General features: G+C 38.8%; 1 protein-coding gene across 1 annotated transcript in view; it reads left to right on the forward strand.

The window, feature by feature from the left end:
* The window catches only part of LOC113392840 (inositol 1,4,5-trisphosphate receptor), a 68285-nt gene that overhangs the window by 48190 nt on the left and 4665 nt on the right, over positions 1–15430 (forward strand). The window contains exons 28-55 of the mRNA XM_064219188.1: positions 351–492; positions 834–958; positions 1190–1330; positions 1512–1649; positions 1766–1969; positions 2046–2161; positions 2271–2406; positions 2667–2829; positions 3330–3454; positions 3883–3960; positions 5582–5693; positions 6082–6224; positions 6367–6557; positions 6693–6804; positions 7153–7255; positions 8497–8526; positions 10288–10428; positions 10702–10793; positions 11223–11346; positions 11945–12055; positions 12847–12989; positions 13083–13263; positions 13351–13580; positions 13772–13870; positions 14310–14447; positions 14642–14834; positions 14920–15042; positions 15115–15287. Coding sequence (XP_064075258.1) covers positions 351–492; positions 834–958; positions 1190–1330; positions 1512–1649; positions 1766–1969; positions 2046–2161; positions 2271–2406; positions 2667–2829; positions 3330–3454; positions 3883–3960; positions 5582–5693; positions 6082–6224; positions 6367–6557; positions 6693–6804; positions 7153–7255; positions 8497–8526; positions 10288–10428; positions 10702–10793; positions 11223–11346; positions 11945–12055; positions 12847–12989; positions 13083–13263; positions 13351–13580; positions 13772–13870; positions 14310–14447; positions 14642–14834; positions 14920–15042; positions 15115–15287 — 3807 coding nt within the window. The remainder of the gene's footprint in view (positions 1–350; positions 493–833; positions 959–1189; positions 1331–1511; positions 1650–1765; positions 1970–2045; positions 2162–2270; positions 2407–2666; positions 2830–3329; positions 3455–3882; positions 3961–5581; positions 5694–6081; positions 6225–6366; positions 6558–6692; positions 6805–7152; positions 7256–8496; positions 8527–10287; positions 10429–10701; positions 10794–11222; positions 11347–11944; positions 12056–12846; positions 12990–13082; positions 13264–13350; positions 13581–13771; positions 13871–14309; positions 14448–14641; positions 14835–14919; positions 15043–15114; positions 15288–15430) is intronic.

Raw genomic sequence — 15430 nt, forward strand, 5'->3', positions numbered from 1 at the left:
AAAATCTGATAGAAGTTCAATTATGCGCTTTTAGGATGTAATACATTATATGCAGATTTTAGTGTGTTCCTTTCAGTGAATTAATAAATGGAAAGTGAATTTAATATTATTTATTCACCGGTGCATGATAACTTGCTATAATTTAGGAGTATTTTTTAAATATAGATTATATTGCTCTTTAAATAAATACTTATAAAAAATATTTCATTTTCATATTCCTTAATGAAAGTATTGATATTACGAAGTGGGTTATTGACACGCCTTAACTAACGTTACAAATCTGTTATCTACAATCTTACGTCCAAATATATGTTGTTAAAATGATTATATTAATCCGTCGATATTTTTAGGTACAACTCCTCGTATCAGACGCAGACGTAGAATCTTACAAGCAGATCAAAGCCGACTTGGACGTGTTACGGCAAAGTGTGGAAAAGTCTGAGCTGTGGGTGTTTAATAAAGGTCGCGCTGGAGCATTGGACGACCATAGCGGTAAGTTACAAAATAAATTTAAAAAGAAAATTAAAAAAGTAGCATTCTGTAAATGTGAACCGTCCATGCTGCAGTAGTTGTAGGTTGATCCTGGCCTTGGTCTATTATCTATCCCCACCCCTACCACAATTGGAGGGGTAAATTGTGATACTAGTAATTTCTGAAAATCCCACTGTTGGGCTGAGACCCTTTAAGGTTTTTGGAGCTAATTCTACCACGCTGCTCCAATGGCGTTTGATGAATCATACCATCTTTATATAGTCAAATATAAGGATTATATTTAAAGCTTGAAACCAAAAAATACTACTTTTGATATTAATACAGTCTTCAATTGTTTCTAGATATTAAAGGTACGGTGGGTCCTGGTGGGGCAGTTTTGGAAAGGAATGCGTCCCTCGACAATGTCTTAGACACCTCAAGGTCCACGAAACATGACCACATGAACGAATATAACAAGATCAAGGAGGTAAGTCGAGTAAATACGTCATAGATGAAGCTTCAGATTTCATCAGAAAATTTAAGAACTTCAGGCTCACTCGAGTAAATAAGTTTGAAATGCGAAGAGTTAATAATAAGACGATATAAATGCTGTTAGAAAATGCATGTTATTTGAGACGCACTGTCATGGTCTAACTGATTTTAGAATGAGGTTTTTTTGGAGATAAAGTAATTTCACCCGGTTTATTCTTATTTCTAGATCCTTCAACGTATGATCAAATATTGCACGCAAGGCAACAACAGTGCCGGCGAGGCGGGGGAGACCAGTCGCCCGCGGAGACACGAGCAGCGGCTGTTGCGCAACATCGGCGTACACAACATCGTGCTGGACTTACTGCAGGTGATGTAGTGCTCTGAAAAAAATATAAACAACATATGGAATTAAATGACCAATGAGCGTTTAGTCAAATTAGTTGATTTGAGTTTGCTCATCGTTTCAGAAATATGCGGTAAAACTATATTTGTGGGTGAAATAAAAGGATAAAAGAGGCTGTACTATATTTTTTTTGGATGCTACTCAGGTTCCTCACGACGAGGACGACGCCGCGATGGACGAACTACTCGCTCTCGCCCACGAGTTCCTGCAACACTTCTGCCATGGCAACCAGCAAAATCAGGCCATCTTACACAAGCACCTGGACCTATTCCTCAACGCCGGGGTAAGAAGTCGCACAGTACGAAGATTCCTAGTGCGGACTGCGGACTAATAGAATGCGAGCACTCATCGCAAGAGATAAAACGAAAAGAGTAATGCAAAAGCGCCCGCCTCCCGCAGATCCGCGAGGCGCAGACGGTGTGCGCCATCTTCTCGGAGAACGCGTCGCTGTGCGCGCACGAGGGCAACGAGAAGGTGGCGGCGCACTTCGTGCACTGCGTGGAGGCGCGCGGCCGCCGCCCCGCCTACCTGCGCTTCCTGCGCACCATCGTGCGCGCCGGCGGACAGCACATCCGCCGCAGCCAGGACCTCGTCATGCAGGAGGTACGCCCCCCCCCCCCCCCCCCCACCGGTGTGCCCGCCCGCTCTGCCCGCCCGCTCTGAGACCGCTCGCTTGCAGATGGTGAACGCGGGCGAGGACGTGCTGGTGTTCTACAACGACAAGGTGTCCTTCAACTACTTCCTGCAGATGATGCGTCTGTACCGGCGCACGGGCGAGATGCCGGAGGCTCTGACGTTAGTGGACTACCCTGTGTTATATAAACTTTATTACATACTAACTTTTTATTCAAACGTATGAGAATCGTAAAAACTTTTTTGCCTCCAATTTCTTATCTGTAACCAGATACCATATAGACCTCGTGAAGCTCCTGACGTGCTGCACTCTGGGCAAGAACGTGTACACCGAGATCAAGTGCCACAGCTTGCTACCCCTGGACGACATCGTGGCTATGATCACTCACGCGGACTGTATCCCAGAGGCGAGTCGAAACATAAATAAAACTTATATAAAAAGTATATATAAACTATTGTGTTGGACAAAATTCAATATCATCGTCGAATCCATCTAAATTCTACTCTTAAACAAATATACATCATGATCGTCATCGACTGATAAGCGGTAGTTCATATATATTTTGTACATTTTGTTGTGTACTCAAAGTACAAAATTAAGTCACATTTCATTTTTTTTCCTAAACATCGAACTTTTCTTAATAAATAATTGTTTCTCTTCACATAGGTAAAAGAAGCGTACGTAGGTTTCCTGAACCATTGCTACATCGACACCGAGGTAGAGATGAAGGAGATATACTCCAGTAACTACATGTGGGACCTGTTCGAGCGATCCTTCCTGCAAGACATGCTCGCGATCCTACAGCCGGAGCCGCAGACATCTGAGCCTGGTGAAATGCTTGTTTTGCACCTTTTATTTACTTGGTGATAGGGTTATGCGAAACCCCGTCTAAGTACCACCCACTTATCATATATTCTGCTGCCAAGCAGTACTTTTATAAGAAAAAATAAGAATAGGCCGACCCCCTCCCCCCCTGTTTAATATTTATTACGTAAGAATCTAAAGGAAAAAATGAATACACGTTTGGTTTATTTAAATGTTTATGTTTTGTTTAAGTATCAATTTTTAGGGCCGCCTGTTGCCATGGAAATAGAAATATTGTTTTACACTTTTACGCATCCGAGCGAACCTCGACAATCGAACCTTCATCAAATAATTTTAACTTGGCGAATTTTTATTATCTTACGTAAGAACTATCGAGACTCCTTCCCACCCCCTTGTAAGAAAACATAAGACACGGTCGAGGCCCCCTAAATCGTCTTACGTAATAAATAAATGGCCCCATAGCGGTGTAAGCGCTAGGAATGACGACAGGGTGCGCGTGCGCAGGCTCATCGGTGCGCGCGTCGGGCAGCTCGAAGCAGGCGTGGGTCAACTACGTCACGGACGTGCTCGTGCACACCATCTGCACGTTCTTCAACTCGCCCTTCAGCGACCAGAGCACCACCGTGCAGGTGAGGACCCTTGCCTTGTGACTTCTCATAATATTGTGTACAAACCATGAATACTGATCGTGTTTAAGTGTGAGCAGGATAGATAAAAGGAGTGGCGGTTGTTTCGATTCTTTTGAATAGCTCCGTTTAAAAAAAAGTTGACAGTTGATATTTAAACTTGAAAAATACTTTTTTAAGAAGTATATTTTTTTGCAAATAAATATGTGTACCTACTTACCCCCTGAGAATGGATAAGAGGCTTTTATCTTGTATTTAGCTTCAATGTGAGGCGATTAAATCGACTTTGAAACCGTTAAAAAATTTATATCTATACCATTTCCCATTCTTCTTCAGGTTCTTTATATATTTCGGATAAAACTTAAATATATTGTATTTTACGTCATCATATATTTATGGTAAATTTGATTGTGAGTTTTGCGTCTTGTAAGGTGACACAAGATGTAGAAAGGAACAAATTATTTACACGATTAAAGTTCACGTCCACGCGAGTTCCTATTAAGGATCCAGTGAGTATTATATCTGCTTGATATACACCCGCTAGGCATCCTTTGTGTAATAATAATAAAAAAAACACGATATGATATATATTATGTAGTTGTATGTGTAATAGTCACACTGTCCTAGTCTACCATTGTTAAAACAATCTATCTGGGATGTTAAGGAGATACTTAACCGTAACCGAAACTCGGATATTCGCTTCGATCAATATTACACAGCACACAGCATCCCAATAAGGGCTCCTGGTGAGAGACTTCTATGAAAGCAGAATGGCAAGCGGCCACCGTGGGACCTAACAAATGGTTAAAAAGTGGGGGCGGACGTGACGTCATATCCCCATACAAAAATAAGAAACAGGGAAGTGAAGTAGACAACGCACTCACAGGGATTCTGTGCATCGTCTCTGCTCAATAATACAAGTTTTATTGTTATGTAAAACTTACGTTTTTTTTACTTACTATTCTTGATCGAAGGATATTCGAAATAAAAATCTATCCGTTACCGAATCAAATAAAAAAATGTTGATTATATAAAATTCATATATTGTCAATTTTTATAATACTCGACACTAGTAGGTTTGATTCAGTTACGAAGTTTGGGTTCCAAAACTGTTTTAGACTAAATTCTGTGTCGCTATTGTACTTTTTTTTAATTTATTGAAATACATTCGGTTAAGAAATGAAGTTTATGAAACAGATAAAAATACAATTTAAGTTTTAATATCAAAAATTTAAGTCTAAACATCTCAAATATTAAGCGTTCAGCTATATTCATGTTGGAATTTGGCTCCAATTCAGTATACCATTATGGTTCTGTGTTCCCTGTGTGTCGTAAATCATATAGATCCTCCTTATAGCTTTGATATTGAGTTTACAAACGCCGAAACATTCCCCGCTACTGGTGACCTATGTAACTATGTTAATAACTATATATATTAGGGCTAGCTTATACATTTGTTGTTGTATAATATGTTTTAGCTTTAGTGTTTAATGTTAAGTTAAAAAATAAAAATTCAACCCATATTTGTAATTGATAAAGAAAAGTATGTATTAATAATCTTATAAATAATTTTAAAAATTCCCATAACTTTAACATACAATATCAAGCCATCTATCAAAAATATAAAGATATTTGTTTTAATAATTTACGTTTAAACTGAAAAAAGTTAACAACCATGACATTGCAGTACTATTTAACTTATAAATAAATTCATATTGATATAATCTCAATGTCAGAAAATATAATGTAGGATTTTTTTTTACTATATAAATATTTAAATTAATTTTTATATTCTATTTCCTATGTCGGACGCTGGATTTGTTGGTGTAAGTATCAAAACAAGAGACATGACTTCCTTTTGCTTTATTTTTATCTCGATACGAAATTGTAATGACTTAAGCTTCAAATACATGAATGTTTTATAGTTACATCGATTATACTTATCACCGATTCCGAATATTAATACTTTTCGTCAAATTACAATGAAATTTGTGATTTTTTAATGTCCTATATAAATTATAGCTATACATTCGTCTTTCTGAACACAAAATATAAATATAGTTAATGTACGTTATTATGCGTACGTACGTGCGTACTATAACAATATTATCCGTTCCACAGACCCGGCAGTCGATATTCGTGAAGCTGCTTCAAACCACTTTCCGGATCTACCAGTGTCCCTGGCTCACTCCGCCACAGAAACTCAACGTTGAGAAATGTATACGCACTCTCAGCGAAGTCGGTGAGAAATATGAGTTTATATTCCTAATGTTTATCGTTATAGTCATACATCAAAATAATTAAAGAAGACTTAAAGCGTCTTGAAAAACTTAAAAAAAATAATTAGATATGTCAACGCACCTGCGTGCCTTCTAGAGTTGCAATTGCAATAAAAAATAACCATTAAAAAAATATTTTAAAAAATGCTTAACAAAAAAAAAACGAAGTCAAATAATTAATGTATTTAACAACACTTATGTATATATTTAGCTTACACTCTAAACATTTGCGATGTATGTTAAAATATAAATGACTTTACTTGATGAAATGTTTGAGAGGCGTTCCGTTCTCTGAAAAGTACGTAGCACTTCTTAATATACGTTCCTTGTTGAGTTCGAGCTTGTTAACAGCTAAGAGTCGCAGTATAGCGATTCCGTTGGAGCTGGAGGCGAAGATCCAGACGGTGTTCGAGAAGGCGGCGGCGCTGTCCCGCCAGACCAGCAAGTGGCTGCTCGCCTCCAAGACCTCCAAGCTGGAGAAGATGGCTTCGCAGGTTACACTCCGACATTATTAATCTTAGTTATTCTAACTAAAACTTGTATTCACTAATAAAATAATCTTTGAGTAATTGTACTGCTGTCTCTAAATGAAATATAATTATTTGAATAGTCTCACAAAATATTTTCCCCCTTTAGACAAACCTCCAAAACGATAGATCTGTGATGGAAGGCCTGCAAGAGATAGTCGCGTTACTGGAGGAGCAGTTGCGACCCCTACTACAAGCCGAGCAGTCTCTGCTAGTTGACATCTTGTACAAGCCGCATCGGTTATTCACCAGCCCGGGGGAACTAACGCACCCCGATACGAGCGGAATATTTATATCGAGGTTTGCGACAATGCACTTTTTAAAAAAAAAAAAAGATCTTGTATTACATGCTCTAAGATATTAAAAAAACAGCCAAATAAATAAGTGAGCCCAATTTTGTTTTGAGTAGTTTATAATGAAGTAAAATGATTTTAGGTTAATACGTCATACGGAGAAGCTTCTAGAAGAGAAAGAAGAAAAGCTGTGCGTAAAGGTGTTACGGACGTTGCGGGAAATGATGGCCGTCGATCCCGAATATGGAGAGAAGGTATTACATACACACGTTGTTTTTTTTACCTGATATAAACACCTGCCCTCACACGGGAGGTAGAGCCGCGGCCTGAAACTAGCTCACTGCCTGTATAGTGAATAAAGAAAACTTTACGCTTATAAATAATTGGTCGTCGCCTCGGCTTTGCTCGTGTTGGAGGGGTTGATCTTCAGGTGCTAAAAGTAGCCTATTTCCTTCTGTGAACCTCAAGCTTGCTTCATACCAAGTATCAACAAATTCAGTTTTGTGGTTTGGCATTCAAAGAACAACAGACAGACAGAGTTACTTCCGCATTTATAATATTAGTATAGATAAATTAGATCCCATTCGATGTGTACTTTTCAGGGCAACCAGCTACGAAACAAGCTGCTCTCGCAGTACTTCGTGAACCGCAAGTCCGAGCCCAAGATCCAGCCCGCCAGCGTCGCCGTCACTCACGGGCCCGGTGGTATGAGCACTTTATCTCAATTACGACATAGTGTCGAGTATTATATCTATGAAGAATTAGTTATTGAAATGTGAATTCAAAAATTAAATGTCTCAATAATATATACAAAACTTACTGCTCAATTAATCGGAAGTGTCTTTAATATTAATAACTGCTCTTGTAATGTAACTGAGTAGATAAATGACTTAGCCTCGAAGAATAACGTAAGTTAAAACGGAATATCGTACATTTTCATGTGAGGAGGAGCAAAAATAAAAAAACTTAGATTTACATATTCCTCGAAATTTGTAATAGTTCTGCTTTAATGTGAACTACAGACAGTTTTTGATTAATATATCTTTATTTATAATGCAACATTATACCATTTAACTACTTATATCTTAATTTTAAACATAAAATAAAATCGGTAGCTTTAAATTTAATCGAACACTGTAACATAACGATTCAAAAGCATTTTAATGAGCCTATTGAATGAATAATATTTCGATCAATAATGGATACTATCAATTATGTATTTCATAGTCGTGACTAACAATGAAATGTGAATTAGAGATCAAAGTCATTTATATTTGAACCTCCTGCCAATGTCGCCCATAGTTAACGATAATTATACAAAATTTGATTAGATATGTTACAAATTTTTTTGATATTATACTTTATTACAATAAATAAAAGTTTTAATCAAATTTTGTACACGAATATAATGATTTATAATTGATAACAAAAGTATAATTTAATGTTACTCAAATAACGACGTAAACTTAATATAATAGAGTTTGTATGCACCATTAGCTCTAGGATTGCAGCACAATAGATATTAGTTAAATTAACTAGTATTCTATGCTAAAACCCTAACAGAACTAGTTGATCGATAGAAAGTATTACTTGATCTTGTAACATTAATGATACAGAATGTAACATGGCTGCTTATATATTTAATGAAAATGTATAACAGACTTATTTTTACAATGCAACTTAAAACCTCTTTCGTATATTTTCATTAAACTTATAATTTAAATTACCTCTCGTTGCTTGATTGCACAAATAAAAAAAAATAAACAGTATTTTATTTTTAATTATAAAGTATTATATATTTACTACTAGTTCTAGTACTTTATAAATAAATAATCAGTAAAAATAGGTAGAGAAAAGATCTGTATATTTCTAGTATAATCGGCCATGTTACGAAAACTAGATACTAGTAGAAATGTTTCATTTGTTTCCACGATGCGCATGCGCAGCAGACACTGTACCGCAACAGCCGAAAAGAGGTGGGTCCGTAACATTTATCCAGTCACCAGCTTTATATGTTGCTCTTAGCTCAGTTTAGTTGTATAGACGTCCTTGCCGTTTGAAATATAATATAGCATTTTATATAGAACGCAAACATAAATATAGTCGTTGATATTTCAATTATATTTGCTTAATTATAATTATCATTACTTATAAACGTAATTTAGCGGGCGTTTAGCTAAATATATTTCTCTCTTTTCGTCTCCATTGATTTGACATTTGAAAGAGGAAGATGCAACATCGTTTAAGTAATCACTCCCTAAATACATTTATAGGTAAAGATACATGTATTCTTTTAATAATTAATTTCTTTATAAGCATTATAATTGTACAGTTTGTAGCTAATGTGAACTTTAATAACCTGGCAATACCTACATATTTGTATGGTACTCGTAATCAATCCGGTGTCTTTTTAAGTGTTTATTATATTTGTCTTTAGTTTGATATATACAGACCGAAAATTCTGGAAATGTTCCTGCCAGGGTAAGGCCCTTCGCCCGTTTCCCTTATCCTAAAGGAATACATATAGATCAGGTCTTCATCCAACACATGCAGGTTTACTCACGATGTGTTCTTTCTCCTTGAGAAACTCCATGTCTTGACATGTATTATTCTAAGCATATGAAAACCAATCGGTGCTTGTCAGGGTTTGAACTCTCAAACTTGGACCAGTACACGTACTATCGACTAGGTCGTTATCAAATAAATATTATACAAATTAAACTATTACAAATGCAGTATATTAACCAGTATAACCGTAGCTATTCACTTACTAATCTAATACAGGTGCTTTGCTTTATATTGCGTTTTTCTAATAATAAAAATGTATCACAAAATATCGTCTAAGACCTAAATCTACTTGGTGGTAGGGTTTTGTGCGAGCCCGTCTGGGTAGGTACCACCCACTCATCAGATATTCTACCGCCAAATAACAGTTCTCTGTATTGTTGTGTTCCGGTTAGAAGGGTGAGTGAGCCAGTGTAATCGCAGGCACAAGGGACATAACATCTTAGTTCCCAAGGTTGGTGGCGCATAGGTGATGGTTAATATTTCTTATTGTGGTGTGGTGGTGACCACTTACCATCAGATGGCCCATATGCTCGTCCGCCAACAAATGGCATTAAAAAAAAAACCATTGTAATTCAATATAATTATCAATACAAGGATCAAATTATTTCCTATTTAAATAAGATTCAGTCAATATACTCATTTTCACATTTTTAAATAGATTTCATGGTGACAATGAGTTGGTAAGAATATATCTAGTATCTATATTCTGTATTACGGTATATAATAGGCTGTTCGTTACGAGCTTTAAGAATTCTCCGATGTTAATCGTGAATAATACATGTTAATACATTAATACCATTAACAGATTATTGTTATGAATGTTTTGACTTTTTCTCCTACGATTTTAAATATAGAATTAAAAGTATATTAGAAATGCCATCGTAGAAGTACTACGTTCCTTTAAGTTATTTGATAAATAAAATATTTTAAATGTAAAAGATTTGTATTTATACTTTATCGATGGCACTTCTAATTGTCTTTATTCTAAGGATGTATGTTATAGGAGTATCCAAATCTATGAAACATAAAAAGTGAGTCTAAATATTATTCTAGTTCTAATAATTTTATATATTTCTGGATACGCCTAAATCATATTCTATACCAATACTACGGTGATACCATTTATGGTGAAATTAGAGGCAATAGTGACTGTGTGTGTGGTGATGCAGCGAAGGTCTTGCTGCGCACGGGACAGAGTCTGGCGCAGGTGCAGGCGCACCTGGACCGCGAGGGCGCCTCCGACCTGGTGGTCGAGCTGGTCATCAAGAGCACTAACCGACCGGCTATCTTCCTTGAAGCTATACAGCTTGGTGAGTCATCTTTAATTAATCATAATATTACTAGTTAAGATGTAGTTATAATCTCGTTCTAGTAAGTTCTCTTTGTACTTTAACATGAATTTTATACATTTTACATTTCGCGCTCTGTAAAACGATTTTTTGTATCATCCGAGCATTGCGTTTGGACAATTTCGTAAATATATTGGTATAATATAATACTATAGCCATTCGCCTGATCGTTCAGACCGTACGAAATGCAAAAAGTACTTCAAAGTTTTTCACTCTCAATGTATTCATTCACAGGAATTGCGCTTCTAGAAGGCGGTAATCCTATAATTCAGCACAGCATCTTCACTAAATTGCAGAATGGTGAAATATCGCAAGCATTTTTAAAGGTAAATAATACGTGATAAAATTTCCATCGCATCTTAATTTAATTCAATGTTTGAAGTATTTTTATCATAGTATCATCGATTTGTAGACAGTAATTTCATGTTCTATAGCGTATAAGGCCAATGTCCTCTCGGGTTCAACCCCCAGGTCGGGAGGTTGGCATTGTGTAAAGCTCTGTGCCTCTTAAATAACATAAAGACGCTGGTCCTGCGTCTGAACTTTATCCAGTCGTGACGGATTTGCTGTCCCAACGGATTATATGACTGATGGAATATAAAGTACACTTATTTACATACATACTTGTGTATTTTTAAATGGCCTACGCATTAGCTTCAAAATAGTCGTCGTGGACGAAATCGGTCAGGTCAATTATGTCATAGAATGTAGACGTATAAGTCATAGTTAATTCAAGATTATCTGAATATTGTTAGGTATTCTACGATAAAATGCGTGAGGCCCAGCAAGAGATTCGCTCACTGGCTGTAAGCAGCACCACCACCACTACCACCGACAAGCGGTCGTCTACAGAAAAGCAAAAATCTAACAGTACTGATGGTAAGTTACTCTCTTTAAAATTTTAAGATCGTATTATGAAAGAATAAATATATGTTAATATTATTGAAACCTACAGATAATAAAATATATTTTAACTAATATTTATTAGCCAATCGAATAAAAAACAAGCCCTATCAGTAGTAAACGTGGACTGAAGAACGCACTTTTAAACCTGGATTAGTGCTACTGGATTTGCATATGCTAAACAAATAAATAATGTTCGGCGGTAAACGCGAAAACTTTTCTTGGTATAAGTACTTACTCAAAGCTCTAATACCAAGAAAAGTGGTTAGGTATCATCCAGTCATTAGATATTCTACCGCTAAACAGCAGTATTTGTTGTTCCTACAAGAGACATAACATCTTACTTCCCAACGTTGGTAACGCATTGACGATGTAAGGAATGATTAAAATTTCTTACAGCGCCATTGTTTATAGCTGGTGGTGACCACTAACCATCAGCTGGCCCATTAGCTAGTCCACCAACATATACATATAAAAAAACGTTGTGATTACCCTGTAGGAGAGTCACTTTCCACAGCAGTGGCATGCCTAGGAACTATTACAGACATTTTGTATTATTGTCATCTGATCGTAGGTAAGGCGGTGGTAGGGCCCATGGTGGTGGGCGAGGACATGGACGACGAGGTGTCCGGCGCGTGCGGCGCGGCCGTGCACGCCTACTCCGACATACACACCATGTCGCACGGTATACGCTCACTTATACACATACTAATATATCTCGTTTAAATAACCGCGATCGTCGTGTAGGTTAAAGGTCCTTGAACACTTTGCATTTTTCATGGTCAACTACAATCTAGATATGGCATATCATCCAAGTAATCCAGAATCACACAAAGACTAAACAACACTTCCTCTGAGGAGACATCGTACTATAAATAAAATAACAAAGACTTCTTTAGTCATCATCGTCATAGTAATTTGTATTGTGATACTGCCTGGTGATAAAAATATGCAGCCAAATTTCCTTAGATTTTTCCCGAACGAATGAATGATTCAAATAATGACAACGTCAAATGGTAATTGGTGGTAGGACTTTGCAAGCTTTTTGGGTAGGTACCACCCAAACATCGTATATTCTACCGCCAAACATCATATATTATTTTCTTGTATTACGCTTTGGAAGGTGAGTGAACCAGTATAACAACAAACACTAGCATCTAACATCTTAAGTCTCAAAGTTTATGGCGCATTCTTGATTGTTGGAATGATTATTATTTCTTATAGAGCCAATGTCTATGAGCAACCATTACCACTTACCAGCAGGTGGGCCATTTGCTAGTCCGCTTACCTATTTGATATACTATAAGCTTAGTGTAATTATTCAATTAAAACACTTCCAGATATATATATTTTCCCTTTTATTATCGGATTCTAATTTTTGGCACCGATTTAACCTAGCTTGGTAATTATATGTAAATTCAAAAATAATCTTCGTTTAGAACAGCAGCGTCTAATGTCCAAAAAAATGGTATTCAGGTACAACCGTCTTAGAAGAAATTATGGCAGAGAAAAAACGGGAATCTGGCAATTCGGACGTCCTGCCTGCTAAGGTGGCCGTTATGCGACCAATCTTGCGTTTCTTACAACTGCTGTGCGAGAACCACAATCCCGACCTACAGGTGAAACGATACTAAATAATACTAACTATATTATTGTACTTATTAAGTATTCGTATGAAGTACTAATAACTTATTGTGTTCTCTTTTTACTAGAACCTCCTTCGCAACCAAAACAACAAGTCCAACTATAACCTCGTCTCCGAGACTCTTATGTTCCTGGACTGCATCTGCGGATCAACGACGGGCGGGCTCGGATTGCTCGGACTCTACATCAATGAAGGCAACGTGGCACTTATCAACCAGACCTTAGAAACACTCACAGAATATTGTCAAGGTATAATTTGTCAAGAAGATATTTAAGCAAAATAAATAATATAGCTGAATTAGCCGCTTATATAACTAATTTAAATGTTTGTTCCAGGTCCTTGCCACGAAAATCAAAACTGTATAGCGACACACGAAAGCAACGGACTTGATATTATAACGGCATTGATATTGAACGACATTAACCCCCTCGGCAAGACACGCATGGACCTCGTACTGGAGCTAAAGAACAACGCCTCCAAGCTCCTGCTCGCTATAATGGAATCTAGAAATGACTCTGAGAACAACGCCGAAAGGATCTTATACAACATGAATCCTAAACAGCTGGTGAGTGGTTATAACCGACTTGGAGGAGTGGCTTTGTCTATGGGCGGTGATGGCCACTTACCATCAGGTGTCCGCTAACCGATACCATAAAAAAATAACGATTTGTAGGATACGTTGTTTACGTTTTTAATTATTAATTTTCGACATCAAATTAAACACTAAATTATGACCATTTTTTCATCCCCGCACAGGTTGATGTTGCGTGCTCAGCCTTCCATCAGGAGAACTCTATGGACCCCGATTCCGATTCCGAGGATGACGCGCCCGTACAGGGTGTCTCTCCAAAGGAAGTAAGTAATTAACTTATTCAAAACGCTTTCAGGTATGTAACATTGTATAATATTAAAATACCAAAAGATTTTTGTATGATAGAATGCGTAACTAGATCCGATCATGGAATCCTGATAGCTGATTGGCCGATGCCGATCCGAACCTTCTGTCACTTCTGGGGCATTTCCCTTCCATCAGTGTCAATAACCGTGTTATTAATTATGTTCTAAAGAGTAAGCCGTTGAGAACCAATGGCTGACTTTGGAACAAAAAAACAAGAGGTACAACAATCTCCCAAATTGTCGTCTTAAAAATATTCTACTCTTCGCTGCTGTCGACGTCTGCACTGCGTTAGATCACCGACAACAGGAGACTGAACTGAGATTGTCATTCAGTGGTGCATGGCCGGCTTTCACGTGTCCTAACCATCGAAGTAATGGCACGGCCCGTCGTCCGCAGGTGGGCCACAACATCTACATCCTGTGCCACCAGCTGGCGGCGCACAACAAGGAGCTGGCGGCGCTCGTGCGCGCCTCGCCCGCCGGCCTCGCCGCGCCCGCGCTGCAGTACTACCGCACGCACACCGCGCAGATCGAGGTGCCGAACACATATTCCTTGCACTCGCATCTCCTTGTGCATACTTTTGTTCTGGTCTGTTGTCGACTCAATGATGCTTTAAGGAATAGTAAATCTTTCTAACAGTAGTAGTAACCATACATACAGTCGGAATACGCATTTGCTTTTCGTTATATAAACTACTAATACTAATAAGCTTATCGATTCATATACAGATAGTCCGCACGGATCGCAGCATGGAGCAGATCGTGTTCCCGATCCCGGAGATCTGCGAGTACCTGCCGGTGGACAGCAAGCACCGCGTGCTGCAGAGCGCAGAGCGCGACGACCAGGGCAGCAAGGTGGCGGACTTCTTCTCGCGCCTCGACAATCTCTTCCACGAGATGAAGTGGCAAAAGAAGCTGCGAGGTATAAAGGAAATCTAGTCTCACGTGAACGTGCACAGAACACTAGCCCTCGGAGCCCTCGCATACACGAGCTCGATCTCTTTCAGGCCAACCATTCCTGTTCTGGGTGTCGTCCTACATGTCGCTGTGGAGTAACATATTGTTCAACTTTGCCGTTTTGATCAACGTGATCGTCGCTTTCTACTACCCGTTCCAAGACGAGAACCCGAGTGAGTAGGCTCGCGGCGCGCCCGGCCCGGCCCGGCCGGCCGCGGCGCGCCAGTAACGGCCGTGCCTTGCAGGGCTGGGCCAGCACCTGTCGCTGGTGGTGTGGTGCGCGTCGGGCGCGGCGGGCGCGCTGGTGACGTGGCTGCCGCGCGGCTCGGGCGCGCGCGCGCTGCTGGCCAGCGCCATCGTGCGCCTCATCTACTCCGCCGGGCCCGAGCCCACCATGTGGATGCTGGGCATGCTCACCGTGAGTCTCCTCCGTCCCCTTCCCTCGACTGCTCGATGTTGAGTCCTACCTCATGTGCATCTCAAAAACGTGCTCCCTCTGTCTGAGCTCCGGGTGAGTTTTGACTGTATCGTTGATGAGTCGTATGTCTCTCCAAGATTATA

Source organism: Vanessa tameamea, chromosome 26, assembly GCF_037043105.1.
Source record: "Vanessa tameamea isolate UH-Manoa-2023 chromosome 26, ilVanTame1 primary haplotype, whole genome shotgun sequence".
Lineage (NCBI taxonomy): Eukaryota > Metazoa > Arthropoda > Insecta > Lepidoptera > Nymphalidae > Vanessa > Vanessa tameamea.